This window comes from Scomber scombrus, chromosome 4 (genome assembly GCF_963691925.1).
Source record: "Scomber scombrus chromosome 4, fScoSco1.1, whole genome shotgun sequence".
Taxonomy (NCBI): Eukaryota; Metazoa; Chordata; class Actinopteri; order Scombriformes; family Scombridae; genus Scomber; species Scomber scombrus.
The window spans coordinates 26,929,524-26,946,384 of record NC_084973.1 but is presented as its reverse complement, the minus strand read 5'-3'; the positions used below and the strand labels follow the sequence as shown (position 1 = coordinate 26,946,384).

Sequence of the window (16,861 nt, the reverse complement as noted above, 5' to 3'; positions counted from 1 at the left end):
AGCAAAGCTCGGTGGGACAAAAGTCCCGCCCACCACCTCATCACCTCCACGCAGACTTAGTTTGGCTTGTTTTTGTCTCTTTCCACCGAGTACAGAAATCTTTGTAATGAATCTATGTGGCAGCTTTCCACCTCATCTCTTTCACATCCTCCCTCTTCTGCTCGTTATAACAGGCTTTTCCTCGAAAAGGTTAAAGGAAGAATATGTACCCAACATTTCCGATAATTAGGTCGCTTTAATCAATTTCTTTATACTAACATATAATATTGGGTATAATATGTCAGTATTGTGTACACAGCTTCTTTCCGCTGCACGGATATGGCCAAAAAATCTGTTATTGTAGGTTTATCTCTCAATTTCTCTAAAAGTTATTTAAGCTTTCCTACTATTACGCAGTAGTAAACTAGTGTCAGCAGGGATATTTCCATTCACTTGTTTTTATATTTTAAAATATTTTATATAGTCTAATGCTTGGCTGAGGTGGAAAAGGTGGTATTATAGCTGCAACAATTAATTTATCGATAGACAGATAATTAAACTGCAGCTATTTTGATAATTGAATAATCTTTTTAAACAAAAGTGCCAAGTAACTACTGATTTCAGCCTCTCAAATGTGATGATGTCTTTGTCAAACATGATGGTATTTGATTTTCTTTGGGTTTTGGACTGTTTCTCCAACAAAACAAGACAAAAGGGAGACAAAAGGATGACAGAATGAAGACAAAACGATAAATTGAGAAATAATAGGCAAATTAATTAATTTATGAAGATAATTGTTAGTTGCAGCCCTAGTTGGCATTTTTAAAAAGAGTAAATATATATATTGAAGACACTTCTCTAATTCAATCTACTGCTGTAGATACAAACATTGATGTCAAGCTACCACTCACCATCACATGCCTCCAATGCACCAGAGCGCCCAAAAAAAGAACAATAAAATGTTGAATTAAAAACAGTCCAGACAGGCGGCCAAGTTGCATGTTACACCTTTCTCTGTCACCATAGTGGTTGATAAAAACACACAATCGTGTACTGAAGACTGAACAAAGTTATAAAAGTAACCAAGTGATTGAAACACCCATTCTTGTTATCTTTTGCTGAAATTTAAGGTATTTGCTCAAAACCTGTTAAACATTTTAACAAAAACCAGTAACAGTCAGCGTAATCCACTCATAGGTCAAACATAATTGTACGTTATTGGATTTTTAAGTTTGTCTTTAAAAAAAATCAGACAACACTCCAGCCGTGACTTGCACTGGTTCAGTTCATGTCGCATTACCCAACATGCCATTTATACAGTCCAGCGGTCGCCTGCTGTGTAACTGTATAGCAGAGTGGATGTTAATACATGGTGAGGTTGCCACAGACCTCAAGAGGGTACAGCTGCCTTCTTTCCAAGGAGGAAGAAGGCAGTTGACCACATTTAACCGTAGAGAGGTTTCACTCCCTTTGTTGTAAATGGGAGAATGTCGTTTTCAAACCAGGACGAATGAGTAACTGAAAATCTGAGGCCTCCGGCAGCAGAAATGACTCAGTGAAATTGCAAAGGAAACACATTCATGGCATGACTGTCGCAACTATTTGCCCTCTCTCTGTTTCAGGTTTTACAGGAAAAAACTGTAACCACAACATAGATGACTGTCCTGGACATGAGTGCCATAACGGAGGGACCTGTGTCGATGGAGTCAACACGTACAACTGCCAGTGTAGACCGGAATTTACAGGTTTGTGTTGATGTGTTGTAAATCTGTCAACTCGTACACACATACTTAGATAAACTAGATTGTAGTAAGCCAGTAAACCCATAAGACATAATTATTTTATGATATAATCCAGTTAAACTTTAATCCTCTTCTCTCACAGGTCAGCTCTGCACAGAAGATGTTGACGAGTGCCAACTTATGCCCAATGCCTGCCAAAATGGTGGCACGTGCCACAACACGTATGGCAGCTACCAGTGTGTGTGTGTGAACGGGTGGACGGGGGATGACTGCAGCGAGAACATCGACGACTGTGCCAGTGCCGCCTGCCACCATGGATCCACCTGTCATGACCGCGTAGCTTCTTTCTTCTGTGAATGTCCTCATGGCCGCACAGGTATGTGGTTCTTTATTATAACTTACAGGAATTTAGCTATTAAAAACATCGGAAACCCAAATCCACAATAGCCTGCTAGGTTTTCCAATAGTTATGAATGTTTATTGTCCCTCAGATTTTTGTGGATGCTTAATGAGACACTCGACTTTAATATCATACATGCATTCTTTCTATTTCAAGCCAAATTTCCAGAGGCTTTAATGCTGTTTTTTTACAAGTTTAGATTGCTTTGGGTAAATGACATTTTATTGTGGGTTGTGGAGTTAAAATTAAAATTAAAGGCTGTAAATTCAACACAAGTGAGAAAGTTACATTCACAAATGCTGGTCTTTGGTTCGTCCTGTGGTTTTGGTGTTTTAAACTGAACCACAGGCTGGAAAAAAACTAACCAAAATAAAAACAATTAAAGACAAAGACAATACAGAAGGTTTAACAACAGATTGTAATGAGTCATAAGTAACATTACATGAAAACGGAAAGTAACTATACAATACTATACAAGTAACTATAGATTACAGTTGCAACATCTTTTTTTGCAGGTTGTGACATGACGTGTCACATAATCTTTACATTTTGATATTTAGTCAACTTCTTACTGCCAATTGATGACGTTAAAGTGATGACTTTCATTATTTTAGTTTTATTTCACCTGCTATTTTTTCCTGAAATAGAATTAAATCTGTTTTTCAGAGCAAATGCCTGTTTTCATGTATGTCTGTTGAACACTATATGTTATACTTCATTAACTTCCCTTTGATTGTAATTCACTTCACCTCAACTTGTCACTCCTGTTTCACTCTGACTCATACAAACAGCACACTTCTAGTGAGTTAAACAATCACCACTGACAATTACAAATGGAAAGTAAACAAAAGAGTGCAAGTATAAGAGGGACTTTACTCTATTTTGTTGGTTTATTTTACAGTTTTGTGAGTGTTGCAGCTCATAAAATCCCCACAGAAAAGTTTAAACTGACTTGAGAAGCAGATAGAAATGATTGGAGGGTGTTTAGTTCAGTATAGTGAAGTCTGCCTCCTATGTTGTGCACCAGGTCTTCTGTGCCAGCTGGACGACGCCTGCATCAGCAACCCGTGTCAGAAGGGCTCCAACTGTGACACCAACCCCGTCAGTGGAAATCACTTCTGTACCTGCCCTCCGGGCTACGTCGGTACTTCCTGTGATCAGGATGTTGACGAGTGCTCTCTGGGTAAAACTCCACTACCTGACCTGCCAGTTCTCCGTCTGTGTCTCATAATAATCAGCTTCAGCCTGAGGAAACATTTAAACTTTTCTGATGACTTCCATAAAACATAGATTTTCATTAAGTTAACTCTACTGCTGACAAGAGCCTTTCAATCAATAAACATCCATTTGTAACTCTTTTATACAAGCCAAAATACAACCTCATTCTTTCCTGCTATTATGGGTACTTTGGTACCCATAATTATGCCCATAATCACAGTAAACAACCCACTTAGGGGTATTATTGCGGCAATCATACACAGTCATGGCTTTGGTTTTGGCTTCATCAAACAACACTAAACTACCCAAATCATCTCGTTGTCATGTCTTTACATTCAAATATTTTCTTGTTATAGTACGCCAGCATGACGGACCGTTAGTACAAAGTAAAATCAAAGTATTAATGTGTTTTAAAACAGGTTCCAACCCGTGTGAGCATGCAGGGAAGTGTATAAACACCAAAGGCTCGTTCCAGTGTAAGTGCCAGCGGGGTTACGTGGGACCACGCTGCGAGCTCGACATTAACGAGTGCATGTCGAACCCGTGCAGGAATGAAGCCACCTGCCTGGACCAAATAGGAGACTTCCACTGTATCTGCATGCCAGGTAAGACATCTGGTTAGTCACAGTTTGACCAGAAAATTACTTTAACATGCCTAACGCTGCTGTTACCCTGAAATAAAGTGGAAATCTCACCTCAAATGGCCCGATTACAGCAAGTCAGTGCTCATACACAAGTCACACACTCTCACAAGTTGTTCGTTTATCAGTACAGTTTAAATTCCTGCAGCTTAAGCAAACCATCAGTAAGGTATCTGTACTTTTCCCTGTAATTTACTTGATGTGAGTTAAGATCAAATGAAAAAAAAAGATAAAATGAAAATAGTAAAATCTTCAAAAGCTGATTTATTGGCTACAAAAATGCATAGTGTGTCCCTGCCCCCATTCTCTGCCATTGTTGGCAATAAATCAATTAATTAGTTGCTTGATCAACTCAAAAAAGAATCAGCACCATTATTTATGAATGGTTAAATATTTAAAAGTCACCTCTTAACCAAAAATGCCAGACATTCACTAATTCTTGCTTCTCAGTTGTGAAAATTTGCAGATTAAATATCTTTTTTGGACTCTTGGTTGAGCAAAGTAAACAATTTGAAGACAGTGGACACTATTTTCTGACATTTTAGCCATTACCCAATAAATCATCTGAATCATCTGATCCACGGTTTATTATTTCAAGCCACCACAGCGGTAGATAATAGCAGTGTGAAATTGCTTCTCAGTGTGTGTCTCTGTCTAACCAATACATCTTCCTCCTGGTCCTCCCTTGCTAATTGGCCAGGCTACGAGGGGGAGTTCTGCGAGATCGATACGGACGAGTGCGCCAACAGCCCCTGCCTGAACAACGGCAAGTGTATCGACAAGATCAACGCCTTCCACTGCCAGTGCCCCACAGGTGAGGCTGCCGTACCGCTGCAGAGGGGGAGAAGGGATGCAGGGAGGGGGCGTGGGGGCCAGGGGGCACTGAGGTCGATCTCTCTCCTCTGCCTCGCCTTTTCTCCCTCTGAAACACAAACACACTCACGCACACACACACACACACACACACACACACACACACACACACACACACACACACACACACACAGACACACACACACACACACACACACACACACAAACACCTCTCTGGACGGGCACTAATCCCAGCCCTGAGGCAGGCTTACACAGGCCCGGGTAGCCCAGAATGAGCGCTGCAATCGAGGAGGAGAAGGGGAAAAAAATCTATAGGGAAAGGCTTGAGGAAGTTTGAACTTTTTAAACAAGTTTCTTATCCCTTTTAACAAAGTCTGATGAGTGAGCAGAAACTTGTAGATCCAAGCAAGACTTTTGATTGTGACTGGGAATGTGGTAGAGCTAATAATAGCAGGCCACGATTATGCTCGATAAAATGCATTTTCTGTGTTGTGGTGGCGAACGAGGTAGTCGTTTGGTCTAGTTTGAGGGCAGCCAGTTGTTTAACGGCAGCCTTTTCTTTCCAGAAATGCCAATGCTGTTACACTATTTGGACAAGAGGTATTGATGTTTTGTTCAGGGGTGAAGGAATGCAACTATTGAATCATGGAGAGAGAGAGAGAGAGAGAGAAAAAGAGAAAAAGGAAGAAGGGAAAGGAAGGCTCTTCAAACTCCCCAAATGTGTTTTTTTGTTTTGCATTCTTTCAGTGAGATCATTGAGGTGGAAGTGATTTTTTTCCCTCCTTTCTTTATTTTTGGGGAGGCAAATAGCGAAGCTCCGAGTCGGGCGGATCAAAGGCGGCCTGGGTGGAGAGAGGCAGGATTCCTCCTGTTGAGAGAAAAAGAAAGGAGGAAGGAAAGAAAGAAAGACACCCCAACAAGAAAGCTTTAGAATTAATAGAGAGGGTGTACAAGAGTGAACACAAGAGCTTAACGTCTAAGAAAACTCAGTGTGTGACAGTGAGAAAGGGTTATGTGAGGAAGCAGCACAAAGTGGCAGTGGTGAGTGGTTTTTTCGGGAGGGAGGATGGAGGGATGGTGGAGGGGGGGGGGGGGGGGGGGGGGGGTTGAGATGCACAGACCGTTATGCTGAAGCAGGAAGGGAGGGGTGGAGAGAAGGGGGGAGGGGTCTTAACCGCCCTGCTTGAGATGTAAATTTGTCCCTGTTGCGAGCCAGGCCCGAGGCGAGGGTCCCCTCTTTTCATTTCTGTACATGGAATAGCCATGGAAACCCCACTGAGAGCCATTGAAATGTCTGATTCCAGCAGTCTGAGGATAAATCCCTTTTTGGCTGCTGAGGTGCACGTCTGTCTGTGCATGCTTGCATTTCTGCTTCAACGTTCATTTGTGTGCCTATGCATATGTGTGCATCTGGGTGAGAAACCTTTTCAGAGCGATTTTTTAAAATTTCTCTTAGTAGTGCCTGTAACTGAACGGTGGAGAAACGTACATTTGCATCACATTCTGCCAAATAAACACTCAATTTCTACCACTGAGGTTGGTTCCAACTTATTTCCCACCGCTGGAAACTGGCGCTGCTTATAGGGGAGACTGATGTTGTTTTTTCCCTTCTTGGTCTGCAAACAGCTAATTTTCCATATTTCAGTTATTTAAGTGTTTTATGATCTTGTCTGTTTTGTTCATTATTGATGCTATAATTTGTGAGAGGTTAGTTTTTTTTTTATTCTACTGCTGTACTATTTATAAGGTTGTCAAAAATCACTTTGATTGATTGGAGCGTGGGACCACATCCTGTCTGGAAAAGGGCTGCAGATTTATTAATGATGATCAACATTTATAAGTTTATTATTACCAAAGAGAAAAGATTAATGCCAGCCAATGGGCTTTTTTTGTTCTCATTAATATTTGATCTATAAAACATCATAAGTATGTATTAAGTATGTATTTACCATCAATAAGACATTAATCATAACTTATAAATCATTTATAAACAGTTCCACAGAAAGTTAATGACTGGTTTTCAAAAAATCCTTTTGGCAGGTGTTTATTTTCCCTTTTTGGTAATAATTCAGTTATAAATCATTAGTCGGTAACCATTAATAAGTGCTTGACAGGTATTAATAAATGGATTTTGGTCCTAAATCTGACAGTAAGTGATCATACAGTCCAAACAGTCAAAGGATTTTTCACAACCTGGCAGCCTAAAAGTTGTTTTTATGAATGGGTGAAAACTGATCTATAAAGCATTAGTAAATTACTTATTAACCATTAATAAAGCATTAGTTATGATGTCCTTATATAAAATGTGGCTTAATAATGGAACGTTTTTTTATCTTCCTCTTCCTCTGAGCCCTTAATAGTCTTGTTTGTATACACGTGAGTGAATGTGTATGTGTGTCTAAACTATGTCTACGCTGGAGTCCTCACGTCATGTGTATGCGTGAGGCCAAGTCAGAAAACAGTCAATGGTTTTAACAAAGTCCACCGGGACACATCAGCTTACCGCCAGCCACACAAATACTTCCTCACCAGATTAGTAGCAACTGAGTCAGTCTTAAAGAAACACCTGTGTGTTCCTGTGGGGTGGGTGGGGAGGGGAAGTAGCACTTTATCTCTTCATCAGACAACATCCTAGCCGTCCTCGGACTGTACCATCGTGTGATTAAAGGGGAGACAAGCAGAGGCGGAAGAAAGTAAACCTGTGATGAGAATAATTTCGGGAAAAAAGGGAGAGCCTGCTGGTTGATTTTGAATGACAAGCAGTTTGAATAGTGGAGGGTCAAAGGTCAAGCTGGCTCTTCTTGGAGGCGGGAAGGGAGTTGGGGGGGTCAGAGGAGAAGGAGTGAAAGCAAGACAGGAGAATGTGCATTGTGATGGAAAAGTTTTGGGGGACAAAGGAGGCAACAGCCTCAGTTTGGCGTTGTGTTGAGCAGACAGGCTCTCCTTTGTCTCTCACCCCTTGGTCAGGAGGCCTCGCAACTTTCATTCTTCCCTCATTTCTCCCTCCCACCCACAGCCCCCACCACCCCCTCCGTTTTAAACGAATTGGTTCCCCCACTCTCCCATCTCCTTTTGGAGTCGTGCTGAAAAGACGTGAAAGGGAAAATAGAGAGCTTGTAGTGTTGCGCAGTTGTTAATTAACATGCAGATTTCTGATTCGTTGAGAGCCCTCATAGTATGAGCCCGGGATTATGATTGGGACTGGTTTGAAATGGTGAGAACACAGTAGCCATGTCTGTACACACACACACACACACACACACACACACACACACACACACACACACACACACACTCCTTCACGCACACATGCACACAATAACACCCTCTTGTTGTTTTTTCAGGCTTCACTGGGAACCTTTGCCAGATAGACATTGACGAGTGTGCCAGCACGCCATGCAAAAATGGCGCCAAATGCACAGACGGGCCCAACAAGTACACCTGCGAGTGCACTGAAGGTATACACATTTAACAAAAGTAACTGATTTTAACAAAAGCTGAAACTGTACAGTAGAAACTTAAAGGCAATTCTACCGGAATTCTACTGGAAACTTGAGAGTTGAAGTAAAAAGAAAAACACTTAAACCTGTGAAATAAACCACATATTAAGAAAAGAAAAAAAATACAACTAAGGTGATAAAAGTGAGAAAATCCGTTCAAAAGAATACAACTATTTTTCCAGGCTACTCCGGGAAGCACTGTGAGAAAGACATCAATGAGTGTTACTCTGCCCCGTGCCACTACGGCACCTGCATTGATGGCCTGGCCTCCTTCAGCTGCCAGTGCAACCCTGGTTACACCGGCCGGCTGTGTGAGACCAACATCAACGAGTGTCTGAGTCAGCCGTGCAGGAACGGCGGCACCTGCCAAGACCGAGAGAACTCGTACATCTGCAGCTGCCCTAAAGGCACCGCAGGTAGAGACAGAACAAACACAAATACAGATACAAGTATAACTTTTCCTGTATTTTTTAAGTCATGGTAAAATATTTTTCTTGCCAGGAATCAACTGTGAAATCAACATTGATGACTGCAAGAGCAACCCCTGTGACTATGGCACCTGCATCGACAAGATCAACGGCTACGAGTGTGCCTGCGAGCCTGGCTACACCGGTAAGCAACTTGTACATGTTATCATTCGCTCTTAAAGATGAAGCTGTTACATAGCAGAAGATTCAGCTCAACCTCTGAAAGTTGGAAGACTTTGACATCTTCTCTCTATGAACGCTCACATGAAACTTTTACACCCTTCCAAAGAGGTAGTGGAAATGAGTTAAACATAAGGTTGTAAAGTACACCAAATTTCAAGAAATATGTTAAAGACCAAGGTCTTTATAAGCCTTTATTTAATCAGGTAATCTCATTGAGATCAAGATGTATTTTGCAAGAGAGACCACCTGACTACATAGTGCATACATACAAACAGCATCAGAGGCAATCAGACATATTTAAAAAGGTCCAAAAACAAGACAGTGAATACAAGTCGAAATACAACAAATTCAGTGCATCAAAATTTGGCTCTGAATGACAAGAAAAATGTGCTGTCTTCTCTCAAATCCAACAAAAAAAGCTTTATTGGCATTAATGTTGATGTTACATAATCACCAAAACTGAATTACATGTTATTGAGTATTAGATTTTAGCAAGAAGAGAAAAGGAAACAGTGAAATGATTACAAGATAGCGAATCATTCAAACATTACAATCCTAACAATTTTTATACACAAACATAAAATCATAGACAAAATTAGGAGGTTTGAGTGCATAATATCTTCTTCTAATATCTTCTTCTGCTAAGATTTAGAGAGTTTATCCTCAATAGTGTGGTGGAGGTCACATCTCCCTCAGACCTGCTGTAACAGATTTGTAATCTGCAGGAAGTCTCTGTGACTGTAGAGCTGATTTTAAACAGGTTGATCGTGGCTCCTCTCTCAGGTGACCAGTTCACAAAATGAGTGTTTAAGGTGCAGGATTGGAGGATTGAAAGGTATGGAAGAGGAGGAGGAGGAGGAGGAGGGTGACAGATGGCGGGCGAGTAAGCACGCTCCTCTGAGGCTCGACCGGTGTCACTTTCCAGCTCCACCCTGTCCCCAACCTGCTGCTGTTAGGACACGCAAGATGCCCTCCCATACAAAGCCAGGACACACAGACACACTTTGGCACACACAGTCATCGGGGGATTCGAGCAGGAGAAAAGATTCCCTGAAAGATTCCTGAAAGTTGAGCTTTTAAAAGCTTGGAAGCCGGTTCGTGCTTTAAAGCTAAATGGGCTTCCTTTATGTTATGCGTGGCACCGGCCTGAATGGCGTCAATGCTTCAAGTGGCCGACAAAGCGGGACTTAAAACCCCTCATGTTTCAGAAAATCGATCCATGCACTGAGATATAGACTTCATTGTGTGGTGGCTTTGTGTGCTACTGTGTGGGTCGGTGTTGTGTATTTTAAAATAATACTTCAAATAGAGTGCAAGATTATCAGGTTGAAAGGCGTTGCAAAAATGAAGTAGTTCTACAACCAATCACTTTAATGTCTACACACCAATAAAAAAAATACATTTATGTGACGGAATTACAAAGTTTAGGACTCTTCGGAAAGTAAAACAAGGCATCCGCTATTTTCTTTTAGGCACCATGTGTAACATCAACATCGACGAGTGCGCCATCAACCCCTGCCACAATGGCGGCACCTGCATCGACGGCATCAACAGCTTCACCTGCGTGTGTCCAGACGGTTACCACGACGCCACCTGCTTCTCTCAGGTCAACGAGTGCCTCAGCAACCCCTGCATCCACGGTCACTGTGAGGACAAGATCAACGGGTGAGGCAGCCGAGTACATTTTATGGTATCTGAGTAGCGTTAGATTACCTAAATACTGGTATAGTTTTAAAAGAAAGACTAACTATAAAATGTACTTTCAAGCAGCACCTTGCATTTATGAGACAGATGTGTTGTTGGTGTATTCATTTTGAAGATGTGTCTGAGTAACTGTCTGAGTTAGTCAAATAGTTACAGTAACAAAAAGGGGCAACTTGGCGATAAAAAGACATATATTGACTTGATTTGACTAATTTGGGTGGCTAAAGCTTCATATTAGCTTCAAATACACTTTTGAGGAAGTTTAAAAAAAATTGTCCCTCATCAATTATGTTACATTGGAAGTGCATTTTAAAGGGATCTCTTAGTGGCCAATATGAACAGGAGGAATGATAACAGTTTACAGTTTTAGGCAAGATTTGGAAAAATTGTGAACCGATCCTTTAAAGACTAAAGAAAATACCACAAAATTACATAAAACTTTTGACTCTTTCTAGTAGATATATCTACACTGTTTCTTAAAATTCCAGCAGGAATGCAAAAACCTTGATATAGTGTACACTTTTATAATGGATAGTAGTTTCATATTTAACAGACAGATATGAGAATGGTTTTAAACTTTTCATCTAACTCTTGGCAGGAAAGCAATAATAATCATATTATTCTTTCAGCAGACAAGGTCAAAGTGTTGAGGTTCAATACCAAGAATTTATTGTGGAACTAAATTATGTAACAAATGTCAGTCAGACTGAGATTTATAAATATTTTTCTCTTTTTCAGCTATAACTGCCTGTGTGACTCTGGCTGGAGCGGTAAAAACTGCGACATCAACAACAATGAGTGTGAATCCAACCCGTGTATGAACGGAGGCACCTGCAAGGACATGACCAGCGGATATGTTTGCACCTGTCGCATGGGCTTCACCGGTCAGTATTTGTGTGTGTGTGTGTGTGTGTGTGTGTGTGTAGATGTGTTTTGGATTGCATATTTCATCTTCCAAACCTCTCCATATATCCACTTGACTGTTGACCTCCCACTTGAAGTATGTGTAATATGTCGTCCTTTCTAACTTCAGGGCCAAACTGTCAGACCAACATCAATGAATGTGCCTCCAACCCTTGCCTCAATCAGGGGACGTGCATTGACGACGTCGCAGGCTACAAGTGCATTTGCATCCTGCCTTACACTGGTATGAAAATATTATTGAAAATATGTGATACGCCCATGTGTTAGTCTGGTGTTCTGGCATTTCCTTACCGGGAAGCAGTTTCCACAGCCTGTGTGCTTCAAGTTACTGGGCGAAGAGGAAAAATATGCCGCGGGTGAAATAGCTGTCGAGTAAAGTTCAACAGCAAGACTTCCTCAGAGTTCAAAGACGCCAAGCCACAGAGGAGTCACTCTTGGCCTCAGTGATACAAAAGCATCCTTGATAAGGCAGCTGGAAAATATTTTCATGTCATCTCACTTATTATTTGACAAAACAGATAATGATGGAAAGCCTAAGGCCAAATTTTCTTGTATTTGTTGAGTCGTCTTTTCGGAAAAATCCACAGGACTTTGGATAATAAAAGGCTTTTGCTTGTACCGGGGTGGGAACGGGGTGCTTGACACATTTCCTGTTTGCCTGCTTCCTGTCTCACAGAACAGCAAATGTCTTCACAATGGCCGGAAACTGGAGCTGGCTTCCTGTACGAGCCGTGTGTTGTGGAACCAGATAGGGAAATGTCTCCGCAGGCCTCTAATAGTGACAGAACCTGGCTAAAATCTTCTGATAGCACTGATTGAAAGATGATTCTGTGTCCATTTGGGTTGGGTTATCTCCAAGTTCATGACTCCAGTGTGATAGCACACAGTGAAGGGTTGATATTAAGCATAATTTATAATTAATTGTAATTAAAGTTGTGTTCTGACATGAGTGGTATTGTGTTTGTGTGTGACAGGAGAGAACTGTGAAATCTTGATGGCACCCTGCAACTCCAAACCCTGCAAACATGGAGGAGTGTGTCAGGAGTCAGAGGACTATCAGAGCTTCTCCTGCGAATGTCCAGAAGGATGGCAAGGTAAACATTTATGTCAGCATACCTGTGCGTTTTATAGGGATTGGTTATTGCTTGTGGTGAGTGGAATGATTGTAGAGGTTGCAGGTTGTACGGGCAAGTTTTCATTAGTGGCTTAGAAACAGCCAAAAGCATTTATTTACTCAAAGTTCCCCTCCAGACGTACTTTTAAGACATGTAATCATCACATAAAGACACATATAATATTTACTGTCTAATTTTTCCACGGAAAGGTTCGGTTACCTAGTTAAAAAATCTTAAAATGACACCTGCTCCTTCTTCCTCATTGAAAAACCCAGGATCTATGAATATGTAAATATTGTTAATTTGAAATGTTTAACTGCTGGACACAAAATGTGATAAATGTAATAAACTGCACAGCTAGTTTGGACCACAACAAGCTTCAAACAAGTTACAGTACCACAAATCATGCTCATACGTCCACATGTTAAACCTAAGATGAGCACAGATAAACTTTCCCCCTGTGAATGTGAAAACAACCTTTTAGTATTAAAGTTGCCACAGTGGAGCTCAAACATTGAACTGAAAGAACAAGAAGAAAAACTTATGTTGTTACCTTCTTGTGATCAATGAAGTGGTGTCTTACTTCCTGTGTATACCTGTGTTGTGGTACAGTTTAAAGAAAGGGTGAAAGTACTGCTTCTTCTTCTCTCTAAGGCCAAACGTGTGAGGTGGACATCAAAGAGTGTGTGAAGAATCCTTGTCTCAATGGCGCAACCTGCCAGAACACCATGGGCAGTTACCGCTGCGGCTGCAAACCAGGCTTCACCGGACGCAACTGTGAAACAAACGTTGATGACTGCAAGCCCAGTAAGACCCCTCATCTCTCTCTCTTTATCTTTCTGCTCATGCTCATCAAGTAAAGGAGGCAAATACCTCTAAACACAAGCTACAGAATAGTTACTTTCCATTATCTATCCTCTTGCAGACCCCTGCAGCAACGGAGGCCTCTGCAAAGACGAGGTGAATGGCTTCCTGTGCACCTGCCTGCCCGGCTTTCGGGGCACAAAGTGCGAAGAGGACATCAACGAGTGTGAGAGCAACCCGTGTAAGAACGGGGCCAACTGCACCGACTGCGTCAACAGCTACACCTGCACCTGCCCTGCCGGCTTTAGTGGAATCCACTGTGAAAATAACACACCTGACTGCACTGAGAGGTATGCAGCTCACAGAGCACAATGTCATATAAGTGTCACAGAGAATCAGATTGTTATATTTAAACCCTGTTTCAAGAGATAAGACAGTGGTGAGTGTATTTACAGATGAGTGAGGACATGAATCCTTTGAGATCAACAGGTTCACTTTCTCTCACGTTAATGTGGACCCCATTTTTCTTGTCCACTACTGCCCCCTCTGGTTCAATATTAATTTACAACAGCTGACTCATACTGCTCTTTACCCATAAGCAGTAAGTTATATACAGAAGCTCAGGAGTACTCAAATACACTCACTTAATCACTCACTTAATGAACTTTCAAGCAACCAGTTCCAGAGCTCCTATATTCTCTAACTGTGATGACTAGTGAGTGGCTGAATGATGACAGCTCAGGTGATGTGATAGTGATGGACCTGGTCTGCCTTTGAATGACACTCAAAGGCAGTCCAGGTCAGATTGCAATTAAATGTTGTGCTTTTTGAATATTTAGGCTGTACCCTACTCCCTAAATTACCTTTTAACTGTATAGTTGTTTGTAAAAATCCTCGTTTCCCTTTATCTCTAATTGATCTAATATCTCAGTGTCCCTATGCGATGTGGCAAAAAACCCAGAGAAACACTGTGAATATGAATTAAAGAGTTGCTAAGTAATAGTAATTGTTCTTTTCTCTCTCCTGCTTGCTTCTTTCTAATAAGCTGCAGAATATTTTCCAGCCTGTTTTGCTATTTTTCATTCACATTTTTCTCTTTTTTCCCCCCCTGCAGTTCCTGCTTCAATGGTGGCTCATGCATGGACGGCATCAACACCTTCACATGCTTATGTCCACCGGGCTTCACTGGGAGCTACTGTCAGCACGATATCAATGAGTGTGACTCCAAACCCTGCCAGAACGGTGGCACCTGCCAGGACAGCTACGGCACCTACAAGTGTACCTGCCCACATGGGTACACTGGACTCAACTGTCAGGTATGAGGACAAAGAGAGGCTTCCAGTTGAGTTAGCCTGTTGGAAGTCAATTACCTTATCAAGTATAATAAAGAAGCTGGGTTAGTGATTGGCAAGCCAAAAGATTTGGTAAGATTAAAAACTGGATCTTATTTGGTTCAAAAGTGACAGTTGATTACATGTTGAAGATACATACAGATATTATTTCAACAGCATTTTAATTACTTTTTTCCACTATGCAGGCTAGGACCATTAAAATATTGTCATTTAAATATGGTTATATGTAACCTGGAGGTCTAACAACTTACTTTTAAATATGTTTAATCCTGTTATATAACTGTGAGTCACTAAATCAGTGCTTACTGGGACATAAAATAACTTACCTACCCTGTGATTTCCACTCATATGAAACACCATACAATCAGCGGATATAAGATCTAATATGTGCGTTAACCCCTCAGAACTTGGTGCGTTGGTGCGACTCCTCACCCTGTAAGAATGGGGGAACTTGCTGGCAGCGGGGCACCACCTACAGCTGCGAATGTCAGACCGGCTGGACGGGCCTTTATTGTGACGTACCAAGTGTCTCCTGTGAGGTGGCAGCCAAACAGAGAGGTAAACTGGTGTTGTGTGGTTAATCTGCTTTAAAAACAATTGCACTAGTGTCATTTTACCCATTGATATCACAACAACAGTGTTTGTAAAAGCGCACGCTCATCCTGGATAAAAAAACAACTCTAATGCCGACTGTCTCATCCTGTCTCGGTAGGTGTTGCTGTCACCGATCTGTGCCGTAACTCGGGTCAGTGTCTGGACGCTGGAAACGTTCACTACTGCCACTGCCAGGTTGGATACACTGGAAGTTATTGTGAGGAGCAGGTGGATGAATGCACCCCGAACCCCTGCCAAAATGGAGCCACCTGTACTGACTTTCTAGGCGGATACACCTGCAAGGTAAGAAACCTAAACATCCAGCTGTTTGAGTTTTAGTGTAAAATACTTTTTAAATGCAAATGTAGTAATAATGTACCTGCACGTTGTACTCAGTAGTAGTTTGTATCAAATCTATGTTGTGTCTTAACATGTCTAAACTTAAGATTTGAAAGGTTTAAATACAGTTAGGTATTAAAATAACTTATAGAGGTCTTAATAAACATGATTTTGTGTTGTGAAATTCAGATGGATCTTACAGGCCTCTCTATTTGACATTTCATTATCTAACTTAATCAAACATGCATGGCTCATTTTACACAAAATTAGTGTAAATCAAACTTGGTATCATTAATTTGTTCAAATGACTGGGTGTGCAGCAGGAATCATTTAGACTGGGCATCCTTAATAAAGAGGCCTGTTTATAAATAGAAGGCAAACAGCTTGGTTATGTTAATCTCCCCTGGAATAAAGGATCTGCTGGCCTTGGCAGGATAGAGGCCAGAAAACAGCCAGGTAAACAAAAAAACATCTTTGTTTCACGTCAGACATTGATTAAAGTCTCCCCTCTCTTTTTTCTGCTTCTTCTCCTTCTTCTTCTCCTCCTCCTCCTCCTTCTTGGCCTCCTCTTGCTCGTGTTTTCTCCCTCTCAGTGCCTACCAGGCTACGTGGGGACCAACTGCTCCGATGAGATCAATGAATGTTTCTCCCAGCCGTGCCAGAACGGGGGCACCTGCATTGACCTGATCAATACCTACAAATGCTCCTGTCCCCGAGGAACCCAAGGTCAGCAGACCCCACGCACACTCCTCCACACCACTCTCCCTCTCCATCCTCTACTCCTTGTCTCCACACTTCATTAATTAGGGCTTAACAGCACCCAGGGCATGTCTGAAAACTCCTCCTCCCGTCTTGCCTCCATCCTTTCCTCTACTTGTCAAATACACTATCGATTTTTCCTCTTGGACATGAAGGTGTGTGTGTTGTAGGTCAGCCAAAAGTGACAGTCGAGCTGGGTGTACCCCAAAAAAGCTGACATGTTATTGGTTATTTTTGATCAAGAAATTGAAAAATGCCAGAGGTTAAGGCTTAAATAAATCAAGTTTAAGGGAAAATTGATCATTA

The 16,861-nt window shown here is 41.5% G+C and overlaps 1 protein-coding gene across 2 annotated transcripts in view; it reads left to right on the top strand.

Moving 5' to 3' along the window:
- The window catches only part of LOC133979760 (neurogenic locus notch homolog protein 1-like), a 48,334-nt gene that overhangs the window by 17,104 nt on the left and 14,369 nt on the right, over positions 1-16,861 (top strand). For both annotated transcript variants that reach the window (XM_062418364.1, XM_062418363.1), the window contains exons 5-22: positions 1,602-1,724; positions 1,864-2,097; positions 3,149-3,304; positions 3,759-3,944; positions 4,681-4,794; positions 8,159-8,272; positions 8,497-8,730; positions 8,816-8,926; positions 10,437-10,629; positions 11,407-11,552; positions 11,702-11,815; positions 12,567-12,686; positions 13,362-13,514; positions 13,633-13,861; positions 14,626-14,827; positions 15,268-15,421; positions 15,576-15,760; positions 16,390-16,522. In XM_062418364.1, coding sequence (XP_062274348.1) covers positions 1,602-1,724; positions 1,864-2,097; positions 3,149-3,304; positions 3,759-3,944; positions 4,681-4,794; positions 8,159-8,272; positions 8,497-8,730; positions 8,816-8,926; positions 10,437-10,629; positions 11,407-11,552; positions 11,702-11,815; positions 12,567-12,686; positions 13,362-13,514; positions 13,633-13,861; positions 14,626-14,827; positions 15,268-15,421; positions 15,576-15,760; positions 16,390-16,522 — 2,901 coding nt within the window. The remainder of the gene's footprint in view (positions 1-1,601; positions 1,725-1,863; positions 2,098-3,148; positions 3,305-3,758; positions 3,945-4,680; positions 4,795-8,158; positions 8,273-8,496; positions 8,731-8,815; positions 8,927-10,436; positions 10,630-11,406; positions 11,553-11,701; positions 11,816-12,566; positions 12,687-13,361; positions 13,515-13,632; positions 13,862-14,625; positions 14,828-15,267; positions 15,422-15,575; positions 15,761-16,389; positions 16,523-16,861) is intronic.